The sequence below is a fragment of the Pollicipes pollicipes genome, unplaced genomic scaffold, assembly GCF_011947565.3.
Source record: "Pollicipes pollicipes isolate AB1234 unplaced genomic scaffold, Ppol_2.1 Scaffold_3168;HRSCAF=3711_pilon_pilon_pilon, whole genome shotgun sequence".
Classification (NCBI taxonomy): Eukaryota; Metazoa; Arthropoda; class Thecostraca; order Pollicipedomorpha; family Pollicipedidae; genus Pollicipes; species Pollicipes pollicipes.
Genome location: NW_023596242.1, coordinates 17,845 through 36,887, shown reverse-complemented (window position 1 = coordinate 36,887; position 19,043 = coordinate 17,845). Strand labels below are relative to the sequence as shown.

The 19,043-nt window shown below is 51.7% G+C and overlaps 2 protein-coding genes across 2 annotated transcripts; both read left to right on the top strand.

The window, feature by feature from the left end:
• The first annotated feature begins 2,525 nt into the window (after positions 1–2,525).
• Positions 2,526–5,883, top strand: LOC119090877 (protein archease-like). Its single transcript, XM_037213612.1, is given in 4 exon segments — positions 2,526–2,724; positions 4,167–4,321; positions 4,874–5,086; positions 5,088–5,883. Coding segments are annotated over 3 exon segments (606 nt in total). The 5' UTR covers positions 2,526–2,724; positions 4,167–4,186; the 3' UTR covers positions 5,346–5,883.
• A 5,094-nt stretch (positions 5,884–10,977) lies between these two features.
• Positions 10,978–17,351, top strand: LOC119090880 (serine/threonine/tyrosine-interacting protein B-like). Its single transcript, XM_037213616.1, has 5 exons — positions 10,978–11,142; positions 12,452–12,666; positions 13,054–13,151; positions 13,487–13,675; positions 15,512–17,351. Exons 2-5 carry the CDS (start codon positions 12,508–12,510, stop codon positions 15,711–15,713), a joined length of 648 nt encoding a protein of 215 aa, XP_037069511.1. The 5' UTR covers positions 10,978–11,142; positions 12,452–12,507; the 3' UTR covers positions 15,714–17,351.
• Positions 17,352–19,043: the final 1,692 nt, after the last annotated feature.

Genomic DNA, 19,043 nt, shown 5'->3' with positions numbered 1-19,043 from the left:
CCCTTGTGGCTCTTTGTTGACCTGATGTCTATGTCTCTGTATGTCTAACAATCACCTGCATAACAAATCTAAGCAAATATGATTGTCAGTACACATATTTGTTCCAGGGAGCTTTTCTTTTGTAAAGTTAATTTTTGATGAGTACAATCAGCATCTCTTAGACTATTGTGGGCTGGCAGCAGTCGCCCTTCACGCTAGCACAATCAGCATCTCTAGACTACTGTGAGCTGGCAGTGGTCGCTCTTCATGCTAGAATGCTGAGCGGATGATGCCAGGTAGACTGAGCGGGTGAGCACGTCGCAAGGTCCGATAGGATCAATAGGGGAGGCAAAAATGCAGGTCTGGTACGTGGCCGTATTACCTCGCTGAGCAGTATTTGCAAACATATTCATAACATCAGCCATTATACAACAACTTCAAACAGCATACAGAAACTTCACCTAAATTAGAGTCAGTCACCGGGCTGGCTTCTTTCTTTTATGCTTTTATGCAAGTTGGGCTTTGAGAATCATGTGGTTGCTGTGGTTGCTGTAGGATGCGGTGAGAAATCCCTCGGATGAGCATGGCAATATTGTTGAGAAATGAGGAGCCAGTACTCCTAGTCAAGCCGACAGCAAAATTAAGTTGAAGGAAACAACAGTATCTGGGAACACCAAGTGTAACATTTGTACCATTTAAAGTTTACTTCAGCTTCAACTTCATAACATGTTTTGGCTCCAAGAAGTTGTGGATCATATACCTGATGTCAACTCCATGCACAATGGAAGTGATGGCTTCAATTCTCATTTGGCTTTGGCTCAGACAAGTTTAGCATCATGTACCTGACTTCAGCCCCATACACAATTAAAGTGATGGCTTCAGCCTTGTCATTCTCTTTTTTGTCATGCCAACAATGTAAACCCCAGATAATCACTGCAGCTAGTCCCAGCTTTACATGCAGTTTAAAACCACTGGCCTAAGACCTGGCTTCACATCATATATTGTGATGCTGCTGACTCCAGCTTTTCCCTGGAAATTCCAAACTTTGAGCTTGACTGCTTTGGCTTTGACTCCAGCTTCATCTCATCTTGACTTTGGCTTCAGAGTAAGAAGCCCACTTAATCCCATGCCTGCTGTAAACCATTGACCACTGTAGTCCCCTGCATGCAAACAATGTTTGCTGATGACCTGCACTGATCATTCTTTTTTAAGGAGGTGACAATGGTTAGGACATGAGCAGATAATAGAAAACTCCCATCCTCAGTGGGGGAAATACTATGCGTCTTAAAAAGATCACAATGGAAACAGCTGATCTTTGTTTACACATTGCTAAAGAAGTGCCACACAATGCAAGATTCAAAACAGCAATGGTCAGAAAAAATGCATGGTACAAACATGTGGACAATTGCTTGGTCCTGCAACATACCATATTGTGCACTCCACACTCTTCTGCATTGATGAAAGTATCTTCTGCACTTGTTCAACCTCTTTGGGAACTTCCATAGCTACAAGGAATAGGAGGGTGGTTAGCACAGTACACAAAGTATTCAGTAAAGCACAATAAAGCTCAAGGAATATTTATCTAGTGGTTCACAACAAATCATCAAAACCATAGACAGGTGTTGATGACCAAATGGGCAGAGTACATGCCATAGGGTTAAATATCTTGTATATATGAGTGCAGTGGTCAAAGATAGCATTTCAACAAATCGAAAATAGCATGAGGGAATGAGCCCTTAAATTATGTAGCTCAGAAAACAAGCAGCACATTGAGAACAGCCACAAATAACCACACAATGCAGGAAACACAGTCCAAAACACCTGGCAGCCCTAGGGGCAAGCAAACGACGTGCATTTGACACGCGGACAGAGTTCAGAGAAAAAACAAGCGTTATTTGTACATGCACCCGATGTCCCACAAACCTGCTGCTGTGGCGCTAACAGTGCAGAACGAAGAAAATATTGACAAGATCACCAGCGGGCAGGTACGTGGGCACCTATGTACATACTCAGAACTGCATGTCAATACGGATGCATGCCCCCGCCCTACAAAGTGTTTGAGCGGGACATTGCAAATTAGCTGCAAGCAGGATTCAACTTGCGGCGAATATCGCGACTGACGGAGGGCGCGCGGTGCTGGAAGTAACAAGCGCGCGGTGCTGGAAGTAACAAGCGCGCAACGTTGAAAGTCAGCGCCAAAACATCCAGAGTCTTTTTTATGTTTCCTATTTTATTGATGAATTGTGCATATTTGTTATTTATTGTCCAAAATGTGTATCTAAGTTTCCAAATGATCCATCACATCAATAAAAGGTACACTTCTGAGGCCTCAACGTAGCTTAGGACTACCTCATCGCCGAAACTCCTGTAGCAGTAGAGTCATGACGTCACCATGTAGGCAAATTATATGATTGCAACCAGATTGCTAAAAGCTATGATTTATCCGGATTTTTTTCAAATTTTGCCGTGCTTTTTTCGTCTTTCTTGGGTGCTGTTAAGTTTGTTTGCATTTCAAAGACTATGAGTAGTGGGTTTTTCAAGTTTAGGAAGCATTATCGTTTCCATTTTTGGTATTTCCGCGCCGGTTTTACTACCTTCCTTACCGTTATGAACCACCTCAGCTCGCATCATTGGTCATAGTTTGGTTATTATGTGGGGACGCGCTGTTTTGCGGTGGTCGTCGGGAGCCATCGCTGTGCCGCCGGCTGTCATTGGGGTTGCGTGAAGCATATATACGTTGCGGATGTAAGTTGTGGCAATGCCGGTACTGATAGTACATATTTTAGTATCAATGGTTAATGCAGTGTTGTATTCCGGACTCTCGAAATGCTGAGGTGAATCCTGACAGGAGGTTTGGAGCCATGATTTATGTTTATTTATAGGTTTTTTGCCTGATCAAAAAACATGTGGCGCTGGGCATCACTGATGGAAGAAACATCATACTTGCTTTGGGGACATGTGTGCGAAGCAGTGTGGTCCCCAGATGACTCATCCCAGTATTGTCATATTGACGTGAATGGGCTGTGTATAATTTAGTTTTAAAGAAATGCTCCACATTTGAAGATATTGAAGCAAGCATCAAGTGTGATTAAATGGGGTTATTAAAGCTATTGATATACCTGAAAGTAGAAAAGATTGCTGTCAACAGATAACACATCTGTTCAGTAAATATGCTCCTTAATATGTCATTGTTTCATTACATCTTCATGCCATGCATAACATTGATTGAGAGCCAACTGACAGCAGTGCTAATTGGAAATCATGCTCACAAATGGCTGATGGAGCAACTTGGGAATTCTGGTTTGCATTCATCACTGCATTGCAAATGGAATGACAGGATAAACCTTACCAAGCACTATATAATCCTTATCAGAATTTAGAAAGGCAAAAGTTGTAGGTCCTGTTCTTAACAAGTTGTGTGGTTACTAATAAGACTTGGTCTTGGATTGGGGTGTGGTACCTTTTGTGGACCAGCTGTGATTGAGCTTGAGCTTGGAGAGGTTGAAGTTGTGGACTTTGACTGATTGCTCACAGTTGGAGAGCTTCCAGTGGAGGCCTTGAGTAGTCCATAGCATGGAAGGAGAATTAAAGCCACCTGGATTCAAGTCTATCCTTAATTGGAGGAGCTGGTACATGGCTACCATGTCTCCACAATGTCTTCAGTGATACAGGGCATGTAGCCTCCAAATGTTGTAGTTGTTATTAACATAGTTTGTCCCCTGCATTCTTTGCTGTTCTAGTCACACACCATTGCATCCTCTCCACAAGCTTTCTTTTGGTGGTACCATTAAAGGGTCTTCAGCTGATGTCACATGCACCAGGTGGGGTTTCACCAGGGCTTCCACAGTAAAGGTAGTGTTTTTACATCAGTGTTGTGGAGGCAGTGTATTTCTGACATTCTAGGTACCATCTTTGTGGATGCCCAAGTCTCTCAACTCTGTCTGTCTCCATCTGTCAGACTACCTGGTGACATTGTCAGGTCTTGCTGGAGCTCCTTGATTTTTCCAGGTGGAGCTACACGGGCACGCTTCGGTGTCATCTGCAAATATTTTGATTGAGGATTTAATATATATACTATTTAATATATATATATGTATATATATAAACTTGAGTCCATTTCAGTTTTACCTACAATGGTTGACCAGCTTGCTGCACCAATGTTGACATACCGATCCCATGTTCGACAGGAGGCGCTGCTGGCCTTAGAATGCCATCTCCAGTGGTCTGTGACCAGGAAGTGAGCAGCACCAGCTCACCTCCCGGCGTCACTGCCGCCCCAGCCGACTCTGTCACGGATGCTGGTGGCGATGCCCAGCCACACAGCACCAGCACTGGGGACCAGGTCTGTTACCCCCCCCCCCCCCCCCATAGAGACACACCAGCCATCTGTGAGAAACTTGGGTCACATCTTCACACCTGTGTTCAATAATCACCTATCATCTACATGCACCCACAGATGAGCCTTTTTCATCTATGTTATGGTGCCAGCCATCTCACCTGTGTCCGAGAACCAGTTTCCCCATCTGTCTCCTGATACCAACCGTCCCATCCGTGTCTTGGAACTAGCCATCCCACCGGGGCCCCGGGACCGTCCGTCCCGTCCTTGTCCGGGGACCGGCCATCCTATCTGGGTCCTTAGACCATGGGTCCCATCCTTGTCTGGGGACTAGCTGTCCCATGTGGGTCGCGGGGCCATCCGTCCCATCCTTGTCCGGGGACCAGCCATTCCATGTGGGTCTCGGGACCATCCGTCCCATCATTGTCCGGGGACCAGCCATCCCATGTGGGTCCCGGGACCATCCGTCCCATCCTTGTCCGGGCCCAGCTGTCCGTGACCGTGCCACCCCATCGAGCGTGCTTTTGTACTGGAGCGGAGCGAACTGGCCTGTTGCAGGACGCCGCGCTGGAGGACGCCTCGGCCGACGAGTGCGTGTACCCGGCGACGGGGTACGAGTACCTGGACCACCCTGCCGACGTGCAGCTGCACGCCTGGGGTGGCTCGCTGCCCGAGGCCTTCGAGCAAGCGGCGCTGGCCATGTTCGGTTATATGACGGACCTGGAGACGGTCGAGGCGGTCGACACGCAGCACGTGACCGCGCAGGGACACTGACCTGGAGTCGCTGCTGTTCCACTTTCTGGACGAGTTCCTCTTCCTCTTTTCGGCCGAGCCGTTCTTTGTCGCGTGCCACGTGGAGATTGTCGAGTTTGACCGGCAAGAGTTCCGGATACGCGCGCGAGGCTACGGTGAGCCGTTTGACCTGGACAAACATCCGCAGGGCACAGAGGTCAAGGCCATCACCTACTCCAACCTGCAGGTGCATGACAACGACGACCAGCACGAGGTGTTTGTGATAATCGATATTTGACGTGATACGGGTCGCTACCGAACACCGTCTTGTGCCGCCGGGGCGTGAGGTTTGGCTGTCAGCCAACGCGGTCGCCGCCGTCTGCGGTAGAGAACAGTGTCCGTGTGCATAAGGAGGAAGCCAGATGTGTTGACCCTGCTCTGCGCGTCAGATGGTGGCTGGACCTGACTTTGCAACAGGTTACCCAGCGGCGAATGGCGATGACGTCCGTTTATGACTTATGTATCGACCTAGGGACTTCGGAATTTGAATAGAAGCGGACTGTTATAATGCAGACATCGAATGTGATTGTTTTTGCTACCAAAGTCAAGGTGCGCTCGGGCGGCGCTCCTTATAATAACTGGTTGTCTATTTGGTCAGCATGGCCAGTCTGTTGTAGCTTTTAATATGTGTCTTATTGTTTGGAGCTGCAGGTGATGGGATGCTCAGGCCTCCTGACTTCACATCGCTATGAATGCATATAAATGCAGTGACGTGATCAATGCCGGTTTGATCTAAATAAAGGAGAGTTGGGGATCCTGCCAACTCCTGTACAACACTGGTTTCATCAATCATTCGACATGATAAAAATGGGCGAGAATGAAGTTGTTTTCTTCCGTCTTCAAATGCAGAATGGCTTTACGTACTGTTCTGTTTGAAACAAAGTTAACGACACTATCTCTGGCAGTAATGGAAAATGGGAACAAAAACGCTTTAATCCATGTACAAACGCAACTTCGAATCGGGTTTGGGCGAGCTCCGAAACCAGCTAAAGAACTTCATGAAACTGTTTGTCTGAGGTGTGGAATTTGGTGCAACGCAGCGTTTCAGGAGGTGTTTTTGCATAATTATTTGCCACTTTGGGCACGCCATTATCGTGTACTGGCTTGACTAGGGGAATCGTGGGATCTAGTCACGGGATAAATAAGCTGCATGCCGGGTCATAAGGGAACTCAAATTCCGTGATCACCTGTACTGATGGAGGAACACGCGCGACTTGCCCTTCTCTTTTACCGTTTTTGCGCACCGTCTTATGCTTAGTGTCGCCTAGCGCTGCGGGAGCCCCGCACATGGGCCGCCGTCTCTACTGCATACAGCTGGCATTGTTGATTTCGTCAATCGCCATCCTCCGGCATTCCAGCATCTCACGGGAAGACTGGCTTGCTGTGACGTTATTTCCACTTACATCATTATATCGTAGAGCATCAAAGCATGCATGCACTTTGAACAAGTAAGCACTAAGCGTGAACAACGGTGCAGGCAGGTATGGGCGTAGGAACAGGGGGGCCATGGCCCCCCGCTTTTCAAGGTGGGGGGGGGGGGGGGGCAGCAGCGTTAACTGGCCCACACTTTGCAGATTAAGGTTGTGTTTAGCTCACTTTTGCACCACGTTTAAATATACCTGTCGATTTACTTAGTTCACCAGCCATGTTCCTCAAGATGTTTCATCTTTTCGTCTGCCTATTGGCTATTGCTCAGCGTCACGGCCGCAGGCCGACACCAAGCGGCCTATGGAGACTGCAACGCCGGGTGCTCAAGCTGTTGCTGTGACTTGCGAGCGCGTACGTTCTAAACCTTATTGCTTAGTTTTTTTTTATCAGTAATCAATTCTGACTGGATGTTGAAAATTTTAAGAGGAGCATGGATTAGCTTTGTTAATATAAGTTCAGGACCCCATTCCATCCCCAATCTACGTTCAGGAATTCCTCAATATCTCTGAGGAAAACAGAAAAACACGACACTGGAACCTGTGTGACAATTATTGAACCACCTTTGACGATAACGGATGTTGTTGCTACTATGAGGGTTCCTGTGCTAATCCGGGGCCAACTGCGCGGGTCAGAAGGCTTCCCTTGTCAGGGATGGGAACAATGTGATATGATATATCCTTCCAATGGCCTCCGAATCGACCGGGAAATCCCGCCCCATGTCGCTAGAATGACAGCCAGAAGATGCTTCGCGGTGGGACGGAGTGGCCCATCAGCTCTAGACGGGAACCAGTAATGTGCCTTTGGCGTTCTACTCAAGGGGCCCCTTGCTTAGAAGGAAATTAGGGACCTCATTGTTGTTAAGTGGAATAGAGGTGTCATTATCGTTGAAAAGAATAGGTCGAAGTGAATTTTAACAAACGAACAGGGCCATCCCATGTTTGCTTAAGAACGATTCTTTTTCAGGATGGATTAGTGAAAAGTGCATCAAAAGGTTTGAACATGCTCGCCCGCAACCTCGAGAGCAAGGATGGCGATGGTCTGGGTTGCAGCTTCCGTACAACCGAACGGCGTCGGCCACTGCAAGTGCCACCAGACGGCGGGCGCCGTGTTGATCTGTCTTCTGGACAGATTAATAGTTACAGAAACGCGAAAAATAGAGGATCTACCTTTACTTTTCCAGTTCCACCACCAGATTCAAGCACCACTTCGCGGTGCTTTAAGGGATAATTCGTTCTTATCATCAGTCTAAAAATCGCGCACGTGAAATAGGTGCCCAGACTGCCTTGTAGATGTAATATTTGGTGTTCGGAAGCGTTTCAAGGTACTTCTTTCAGAAGCGTCATTATTTTCGTCCACCCGTAGGCCAAGGCTCATTATCAGCTGTTGAGCCGACGCTGCGCGGCCTACGGAGACTGCAACCTGGCGTCGAGATTTTTAAGTAAGGTTTGCGAGTACGCATGCACAAAATTACGCCACATAACTTGTATTACTAACCGATTCAAGTGTTAAAAGGTAATGATTTCGGAACCATTATTATTTGCATCATTTTCGTCCACCGGTGGACCACGACGAAATGTCAACCATTGAGATAGCGCCCCGCTGACTAGGGAGACTGCATTGCCTGCTGTCGAGGTTTGTACTGCGAAGATTTGCGAGCGCGCATGTTAAAAACCACGCCATATAAATGTATTCGGAATCACATTGCGGCTGGACCACTCCACACGCAACGACGAACTGCCGCACACAACGCCGACAGAGTCCCGACAGCGGGGGCCGCGAGCCGGGGCCGTGCGAACTGCGGCGGCGGTGCGCATCTGCCGCGCAGCCGGGGCCGGCCTGCGAACCTGACCACATGCCGCGCCCCGCCCCAGCAGGGGCGCAGGACACATACAACTGCACTTCAAACAATAAAATGTGTCACTTATTGATTCTGACTGAATGCTGAACACTTCCGAACAAACATGGCTTGGCGATGCTAAAACACATTGTTGACCACGCGATCTACAATCAAAATTTCGTCCTCAAATTTCGATCAAAGACATCGCTCTTCATTCCACCTTCGCGGTGTCCTCAATGCCTGAAGAACGCAGGTAAAACATGAAAAAGCTTCTGAATTCTATCGGTTTAGAAAGAGTCTACTAAGCCATTGCAAATACGTACACCGGTGATTTATTCCATGCGGTCGTTAAACGCCTGATTTCTGTAGTTTGTTGACATAAACGCGCGCTCGGGTGGGGGTCAAATTGGCTCGTCCCAAAAGTTTTTCCAGAGTGGGCTCCGAACGGTGCGGCGCAGCCGTGCTCTGTTTTGCATAGCTTTAGACTAGTGAATGGCGGATCTTTTCGCATCAAAATTTGATATGTACTTTGTAAGGTCGCTGGCCTATGGCAGGTCAATGTCGGGCCACGGTTTCAGCGAGGACAACTTCTAGGGAATCGCTCAATCCGATGCAACATTGCGGGTGTTAGACGAAGCCATAAATTTCTGAGATGCTTTCTTAGGCAGCACAGATACTGAATGAGCAAATTATGTTGACCTAAGGTCAGATAAAAAGGTCAGACCAAGGTCAAAGCCAACCTGTTTTATTACTGTAGGGCTTGCTGTATAGGATGGTTTCTGGGGCTCATTTCGAATTTGTTGACAGCAGCAACCGTATTATACATCTTCCATGTACTTGTTAGAGGTCGGAAAAGATCATTGACCTACAATGACCTGGGTCAGCATTTTTAAAAAAGAAAATCACTACCAAGCGAAATCTTTGTCGCTTATTCAAATGCAAAGCTCAGAGCATTCTTGCAGGATTTTGGTCACCATGACCTTTAAAAGGTCAAGCAGGGTTTCTGACCTTAAGTGAACATGTGACCTTTTGCTTAGAAACAGATATCTATGTCCTGGGGGCACTTACGAGACCAACCTGATATTTGACCTTGTTTGACCTTATTTGACCCGAAAGTCATGACCTAAGAAGATTAAACTTTGACCTAAGTGAGCTCACGTACAGGTCAACGCACGCTGTGAATTTGGTGTTTCTAACTCTCTTAGTTACTGAGATCTCAGAGGGCGGGGTCAAATTGACCCCCCACTCGAACGAAGGGTATGTAGCAGGCCACCCGGACGCGTGTTAAAAATATGAACAGAATTATTCCATGGTAGCCTCTGGTTTTTGTTCTGGTTACAGCATAAAAATGACAATGCAACGAAGAAAACCGTATGCCTCGCTAACATGTAAACGATATCTGGGGATATTTTTGTGGGGGGATCACCATAAAGGGGGCTTTTGTCAACACTGTGTTCCTCTTAGCAAGGCTCTGGCTACCCCCTGCCTGCACACAAAAGCAGATCAAGTCATCTACGCTGAATGACGGGCAATAAGATGTCCGTTGGGTCAATTCATACCTAAAGTAGGCAGCTTTCCGGCGGGATTTTTCTGGGGTGGTGTGGTGTAAGGGAAGATGATTCGGAAAAGGTACTGTTGCAGGTGTCCAACACATGTTTTACATCCCAATTAGTAGCAATGCTGATCCAGAAATGTGCAACAAAGCGGCCGTACCATCAGTTATCGGTCAGTCATTCGAAGACAGCCGGGACAGGACAGTGGCCACCGACGGCGGACGGGAGGAGAGCTAGACAAAGAATATATGACAGAAGGGCCTGCATTCTGTGGCTTGCTTTTCAAAGGAGAATCTCCAGCTCTATGGTTTTTGTCACATGGTTTTTGGCAGTTTCAAGCTTCCGAATTTATTTCCGCCTAAAATGCCGCGACAAGTCTTATCTCCTGAAAAGCGCCCAGCAAAATAAAGGTGCATGCAAAATCTGTTGTGCCGTGAGGATCGATTCACTTTCAAAATTTTCTCCAGCCTATGCGCAGGCCATATTTTGGCATCTACTTTGTGGAGACAAATGGCTCCTCGATGACCCAAAATGCCTACCCGTTTGTGGATTTCGGCTCCCAGGAAAGATAAGGTTGAAATAGACGAATAATCTTGGGAAGGTGGACAGCATTATTTCCCGAATGACATAGATGAGCTGGGTAGGCAGGAGTGTGCGTAGCAGTCACTGTGTGATGCTAGAATATGCATGCAATGACTGCTAGAATAGCAGTCATTACATTTGAGTAAAGAGCGATGACCTCCATCTCTAGCCCCCTCCCCCCCCCCCCGGTCATCGGGATTTTTTCCGGAAAAAGTTCCTGAATTACGCCCCGAGCTTGCCTCCCCCCCCCCCCACACACACTTTTTGAAACGTTCCAACGCCTATGCATGCAGGCTTCTGCGGCTGATTGCTACGTCTGATGCTGGATGTCCCGGATGTCCTTCATACGGAGCCAAGTTTCCGCCTGGATATCCTTCATTTGGAACAAGTTTTCCAAGCCATGCAAAGAGGCGCATCTGCGACGAAATGCCTAATTATGTATTGGCTGCAATACGGCCCTGGCCTGCCGCGGAGTAAAAAATACAGGCCTGCAGGAATATATCGCCTGTGTTTGGAACGGCCGAATGTGGAACAGTGGCTTTAGGCGGGTGTATTATCTTTGCTGCTTGTTGTCACTGGCTCTGCAGGTCAATATAGGTTATGCAATCCTGGATAGCCGGGAAGGATTTGCCGAGGTTGGTGGGTGGAGATAAGCACTGTTTAGTGTTAAACCTTTTGCTTTCCAATTGGTGCTATAGGGATACTATGCATAGAGATAGTCCTTAGGTACGCAGGGCTTACCCTTAAGGTTGATTGTTTTGGGTAGGGATGAGTTGTGGTTGTAGTGAAAGTGGAAATGATTGCCACCCATGCCCATGTAGCTTATCCCTGCTGTGCTAAGGTCTTCCAAAAATCCGCAAAGTTCAGTGATCATATGTGTGATGCTAGTAGTTTGTTCATGTCTATACATGCATATGGATGCTTGATCCAGCATGGATTTACAGAATCACAGCACATGTGAAGAAGTGTTTGTTTCAACCCATATGCAACAATCAACATAATTGTTATGCAAAAGCTTGATAAGTTGCAGTGCTTCGCAGGACACGTCCCACATTGTCATGTCATGTTGCCTTTAGCCTGGCTGCTGTCACCACCTGAACATCATCTGAAGTGTCTTGAGCTTGCCTCAGCATGGACAGATTAATGTGAAGATGATGCTTTATCTAATTAAGCTATCCAGGTTCACAAGTCCCATGGTCTTAACATCTATCTATCTATCTATCTATCTATCTATCTATCTATCTATCTATCTATACATATATATATATATATATATATATATATATAATGCTGTCAGCTATATTGAGGCTAGGTATTGAAATCAATTGACATTATCCAGCTTTTAGTTATGCTAAGTATTTTAGATATCAAGAGCTTAGCTATCAGGTTTTCAGTTTGATAACTCTTAGTAGTTGCCAACAGATGTGCATAATTCATATGTTGCAATGTATGAGCAGCAGTGATGTTTACACTCTAAAGCTGCATTGAAATGCACTGTTATTAGATTGCAAAGCTGGCTATGCTGTACCTACCAGATGATGACATGATAGTGGAGCCAGCAGATTGGTCCTGTGCCCTTGCAAAAGTCAAAATAAGTTTTCTGGCTCAGCCCATTGCCACGTAATACCACTTAGCTATGTTTTCACTGCATATACATTTACATTTTCAGATTAGGTCAACTGCTGACACAAGCTGTTTGGCTCCATCTTAGACCTGTGGACATTCTTTTACTGATTTGCTTCATTGCACTCTAAGTGTGTGTAATGTGATGTGATATTTTTGGTCTTGCTGTTGAGACTGAAACTGGACTCTCTTTTCTTTATTTTTGGTTTAATTCTCTTCATCTCAGTCTACATGTGTTCATGGCTGACTGGCAGGAACTGCATGCCAGGCACTCACTGCCCCAGTGCGAGTTTGCTGCTGACAGCTGGCTGTGCTTGGCAGCTGGGCAGTGTGTGGCGCCTGACCGTGTGACGGTACGTCCGCCGGCGGCCGGCGCCATGTGGCCCCCCACGTACGCGCACCACCACTCGTCGCGCTGCAAGTCGGCGCTGCGCCCTCTGGCTCCACTTGCCTGGACCTACGAGATGCGCCGCGAGATGCAGGAGATCCTGCCCGGCCTTTTCCTGGGTCCGTACAACGCGGCCAGCAGGACCCAGGTGGGCCGCGCCGCCGCTGCTGCTGCTACTGCTACCACTGCTGTGCTGCTGCTACCGCTAGTGTTGCTGCTGCTACGCCAGTCTTTATTCATGGCCAGTAAAAACCCAGTTGGTTTCCGCGTCGAGTGGAATTTTTATGACGAGGCCAAACAGCTGCACTGGCCAGGTGCATGCTTCCGAAGCGACGCTGCTGCCTGTGGAGTGTCACTGGCATTATGCGACCACAGCATCAAATTGTATCCATGAGATGTACTGTATTTGCGGCTATATCCATCGTGCCGCTGGACAGTGAGTGCACGGGTCGTGGTGGGTGAGGTGTCTGAGGGCAAGCGGCGTCGCCTGGCCGGCCAGCCGTGTTCCTGACCGTGTGCTTGCACTTTGCCACAGCTGGATCACCTGCAGCAGGTGGGCATCACGCACATCGTCTGCGTGCGACGGAGCGACGAGGCCAGTCGCATACGGCCGAACTTCCCACACATGTTCCAGTAAGTGATGGCTGGCCGGCGGCCCCGACTGGAGGCGACGGCGCTGTGTCGGAGCGTCGCCGGACTGGCGGGGGCCGCTCTCGCGGAGGGTGTGTCGGCATAACCGTCTGCAGCCCCGGTGGTGACAGCCGGCCGGGCCCTGACCGCCGGCCGGCTGACTCACCATTTGGTCAGTAGGGTTGTCTGACCATGCAGCTGTGACGACCTGTGCTGGGACCTCCAAACTGGTGCTCGCGCGGGGCAGTGAAATCTGCGATGGATGGTTTTCGAAGCGGCGACCCCTCCCGTGCCGGGTGCAGCAGCGTCAGCGGCTGATGCGGTCTGGGGGCCGGCAGGTACCTGGAGGTGGAGCTGTCGGGCGCGGCCGAACAGGGCGTGCTGAGCCACGTGGCGCCGGTCAGCGCCTTCCTGGACGAGGCGCTCTGCTCGGGCGGTCGCGCGCTGGTGCACGGCAACCTGGGCATCTCGCTGTCGGCCGCACTCGTCGTGGCGTACGTCATGCGGCGGCTCTCGCTGTCATTTGGGTGAGTCGGCGGCTCTCGCTGCCATTTGGGTGAGTCGACGGCTCTCGCTGCCATTTTGGTGAGTCTGCGGCTCTCGCTGCCATTTTGGTGAGTCGGCGGCTCTCGCTGCCATTTGGGTTAGTCGGTGGCTGTCGCTGTCACTGGGTTGAAGCGGCTACGATTGTGGCCGAAGAGCAATTTTCTTATATTTGGAAGGAAGTGTGTGTGCTCTAGTATGTCAAAGCTAGCAAATGCATGGGATGATTTATATAACTAAGCCCACCTAAGGCTGCGCGCTTCCTTGGACACCACATGCCGACTTATAAATAGGTAGACACCTAGTAGTTGTGCAATATTCTTACATTGCTATTGGAATGTGGAAGGCTGGCTTAGGCGGGAGGTTATTCGCCAACAAAGCTATCAAACAGTTTTACTGAACTCGCTGTATCACTGTTTGGTGTTGCGTCGGAGAGGAGTTCTGGGGCGCGTCGACTGCAAAAGGTTTTGCAGTTGGTTTCTATGTCGCCAACCCAGGATACAAGATTTACAGCAAGGCGTACCGTCATCTGGGGAGGTCATGGTTACTTGCCTCCAGCTCTTATACTCGGCATCTCCTCTGGGAGCATGACGTAGCGTTCTTTGACTCCTGCATTTCAGTCTTCCACGTAGCCCCGTGTCTTTCCGTGCCGCACACCGCCCTACCTACGTACCTCCGTACCCCGTGCCCCCCCCCCCGTGCCCCTGTGCCCCCGTGACCCCGTACCCCCGTACCCCCGTGCCCGTGTGCTCACGTACCCCTATACCCCCATACCCCCATACCCTCATACCCTCATACCCTCATACCCTCGCACCCCGTTCCCCCATACCCCCATACCCCCATATCCTCGTACCCTCGTACCCTCGCACCCATACCTCCATCCCCTCGCACCCCGTTCCCCCATACCCCCATACCCCCATGCTCTCGTACCCTCGTACCCCCCATACCCCCATACCCCCATACCCCCATCAACTCATACCCTCGTACCCCCATACCCCCATACCCTCGTACCCTCGTACCCCCATACTCCCATACCCCCATGCCCCCATCCCTCGTACCATCGTACCCTCGTACCCCCATACCCCCATACCCTCGTACCCTCGTACCTACCTCGTACCCTTGTACCCTTGTAGCCATACCCCATACCTTCGCACCCCGTTCCCCCATACCCCCATACCTCCATACCCCCATACTCTTCGTACCCTCGTACCCTCGTACCCCATACCCCATACCCCCATACCCTCTTACCCCCGTACCCCCATACCCCATACCCCCATACCCTCACACCCCCTTCCCCCATACCCTTGTACCCTCGTACCCCCGTACCCTCATACCCATACCCGCATACCCCATACCCCATACCCCCATACCCCCATACCCTCGTACCCTCGTACCCTCGTACCCTCATGCCCTCATACCCTCATACCCTCATACCCTCATACCCTCATACCCTCATACCCCATTCCACCTTTGCATGGGAAGTACTGATATGCCCCGACCCTGTACCTGTCATCTCCTCGGAATGGATGCGACGAAATAACGTTTTTGTTACCCTTGTGTCTTTCCTAGGTGGTTGCGAGGAAATCCATGTTTCCGACAACAGTGCATGCTTGCAAAGAAAGATGACTGCGTGTTTCGAACTAGTGTATTCCTATACGTGATCTGGAAAGGGACAAAGCGACCATTCTCTGGCCCGTGCTTCTCTGAATCTCCTCAAAATGAGGCGACTTGGCGCATCTCCACCTCACTGCTCCCACATCTCCTCTGGATGGGACGGGGTGGCGTGCCTGTGACCGAGCGTCGTCGCCGTGCCTGGACAGGGCCGCCAGCAGTCTGGTGGCGGAGCGGCGCTACTGTGTCCATCTCAGTCCGGCCCTGGTGCACCAGCTGCACGAGTACGAGCCCATCTGCCGCGCTGAGGCGGCCTTCCTCGGCGGCCACTGCAGCGGCGGCCGCCGGCGCCACAAGCGCTCCTGCGACCAGCTGGAGGACGACAACGAGCCCATGGACCTGACCACGTGAGGGCGCTGGCCGGCCGTCGTCGGCCGCGCTGTCGCCCCGCCGCGTCCGGTGGTCGCCGTGTGCTCGGGTGACAGGAGTGCGCGCGGGCGCCGTCCACACGGAGCCGTCCGCACCGTCGGCTCGGCACCGGGGCGCAGCGCACTGCAGGAGCTGAGCCCATGCAGGCTGGGACGGCGCCGGCCCGTCTCCCCGGACTGTCCGTCAGCGTTGTCTGCCGTCCCGGCCCGGAGAGGCAGGCGAACTTTGACAGCCCCTCGTCACTGGATGGCAGGTCCGAGCTGCACTGACCGGGTTTCAGACTAGTTGGCGTGTTGTGGGCACCTCCGGCGGACCCGGATGTACGGTTTTAGGCAGGCTCTGAGCTGGTGGAGGAGCTGGAGGCAGCTACAATGCGCCGGCGACGCGCTGCCGCTGCGTGTCCCCCGTCCGGGTGTACTGCGCTGGCTTTCTGTGCGCAGTGCCGCGCAGTTGGGGCTGCCGTGAGGCTCCTACCAGCTGGCCCTTGGCCGTCACCCGCGTGGTCGGGCGGCCGGGGCCGTGTCCCGTTCTCACGGTAGCCAGCCGGTGCCCGTTACTGCGCTCGGTGGCGACCGACTCGCAGCCGTGTCCCAAACAGGCCTGCTGGTGTTCTTGAGCACGCGCACACGCACAGCTCCCAAGTACTGCCTGGGACACTGCCTGCGGACGTTCTGGTCCAGTCTTTTGGCGTCGGATCCCGACCAGCACCGCTCGCCGACGGGGCCGGCTTTAGCCTGGTGACTGGAGCAGCGCGGTCGGGGCGCTCCCGCTCCTTCAGTACCACGCCCGTCCGTCAGCGACCACAGCCAGCCAGGCCAGCCAGCCCTCGAACAGGCGTAAGCGAGGGCTTGCGCGATTCATCGTCCGGCGGTTCTGTTCCCCCCCGAGTGTGAGCAAGACTGCAGTAGTGTGCTTGCCGGTAAGTTGGCTGCCACAATTTACTGTTAAACCAGGTTTACTGAGTTCATTTAGACTCGGTGCATGCCAAAGACACTGACAGGAATTTTGCTGCAAGCAGAGTTACACCGGGCTAGTCTGTGCCGGCGGACATGTCAGCATGTGTACACACTCGCATCCTCACACATCTCTTCCTCGCCGTCTATCCCACCATATACGCCCACTTCACTGCGTGCGCAGTACGCACATCATGTCATCGCCCTGATAGCGTCATTCAGGGCAGGGCTTTAGGGGTTCTGCGTTTATACAGTTTCGACTCCGTATTTTATTAGCGGCGTCGGCAAGCACTCGTGGCTTACGTCAGGCGTACCTGCATGACATTGGTTGGATAGCGTGGACTTTCAGTAGCAGGCTGCGATAATCGGGTCTCATACGTCCGCGGGGCATGGCTCACGCTCTGTCTATATTCCCGTCGTGGCTTCTGTATTGGTTATTGCCGGTCATTGTATTGACGTGTCAGTGAACATCTGGTGAGAGAGCCTCCATCATAGGTGCCCCGAGTTTGTATTTTTCTACTCCCGTATAAGTGTAATACATGCGTTACTTGGTTCTGTTGTCCGCGCTGTATGCGACAGTGTGGAATGCAAAGAAGCCGTGGAAAGTAAAATAAATGTGAAGTAACGGTAGGCCTGCTTGTGTTATGTTTTGGGCGGGCAAGATAAATTCCAGTCAACCAAGACATCAAGGTATGTTATCCAGGATACCCAAATACAGGCGGTGTATTTATGTTGATCTTGTCTGGACCGTCGTTGGGTGGTCACGGCGGCGTCGGTTCGTTCCGTCGCGTGCTCGCCTCTTTGCATGGCTCGGCTCCGTCTGCTGGCCGTGATGGGGGCGGGTCATCGGCCGCTGGCCCAGGGTCTGGGGTCAGGTCGCAGGTCCACCGGGCCGAAGCGGGCGGGGCGGGGCGGCGGCGGCTGGCCCGGGGTCTGGGGTCAGGTCACAGGTCCACCGGGCCGAACCGGGCGGGGCGGGTCGGCGGCGGCTGGCTCGGGATCTGGGGTCAGGTCACAGGTCCACCGGGCCGAAGCGGGCGGGGCGGGGCGGCGGCGGCTGGCCCGGGGTCTGGGGTCAGGCCACGGGCACATTGAAATGGACCGGACAGGGTGGGTCGGTGGCCGCTGGCCCGGGGTCTGGGGCCAGGTTAGAGGCCCACCAGACCGGACCAGACAGGGTGGATCGGTGGTCGCTGGCCCGGGGTCTGGGTTCGGGACACAGGCCCACCGGACCGGATCTGACGGGGTGGGTCAGTGGCCACTGGCCCGGGCCTCAGCACCGCCGCCTGTCTGGGTGTAGATCATCCACAGGGCACCGGTACCATATGTTTCCCGCGTCGGCCGCGCGGAGGTCGTCCTCTCATGCCATGTCCGACGGACGGCGCGTCCTGACGGTGGGGCTCGGCTCGGTGGCATGCGTGCCTTAGTGCCTATGTTTTTGGCGCGTAGCTAGAGCATTTTTTTCTGGGAACGAAAAAGGGAACGAAATGTCACTGATATGGCGTTACGAGATATGCATGTTATTCACGACAAGGATTATAGCAAAGTTGAACGGTTGCATAGGTGATCATAGGCCTGGATAAGTGGAGGTGATTTAGTTTCGTTGAAATGAAACACGTCAAACGAACGTTATCACGATCTAAGGTTATGCAATACTCTTGAAAATATGCTGAAGGGAACTCTGATGTGGTGTCGTGGCGGATCCAACGGATGGGAGGCTGGCTGGCCGCCGACCTGATCCAACGGACGGGAGGTTGGCTGGGCGCGGACCTGGCTGCCTCTGAGATCCAACGGACGGGAGGCTGGCTGGGCGCGGACCTGGCTGCCTCTGAGATCCAACGGACGGGAGGCTGGCTGGGCGCGGACCTGGCTGCCTCTGAGATCCAACACACAGGAGGCTTGTTGGGACCGGGCTCGGCTGCCTCTGAGATCCAACACATGGGAGGCTGGTTGGGACCGGGTTCGAGTGCCTCTGATATCCAACAAGCGGAGGCTGGCTGGGACCGGGTTCGGGTGCCTCTGATATCCAACAGACGGGAGGCTGGTTGGGACCGGGTTCGAGTGCCTCTGAGATCCAACAGACGGGAGGCTGGTCGGGACCGGGTTCGAGTGCCTCTGATATCCAACAGACGGGAGGCTGGTTGGGACCGGGTTCGAATGCCTCTGATATCAAACAGACGGGAGGCTGGTTGGGACCGGGTTCGAGTGCTGCATTCCCGGCAGAGACATGCTGTCTTGGCCGCGACTGCAACGCCAGCACACAACCACATCGACGGTTGTCATACTACCTCTTCTCGTCGTTGGAGAGAGAAAACAGACGCATTTACCACCTTCGCGGGAAATAACCTGCTTCGCGCCA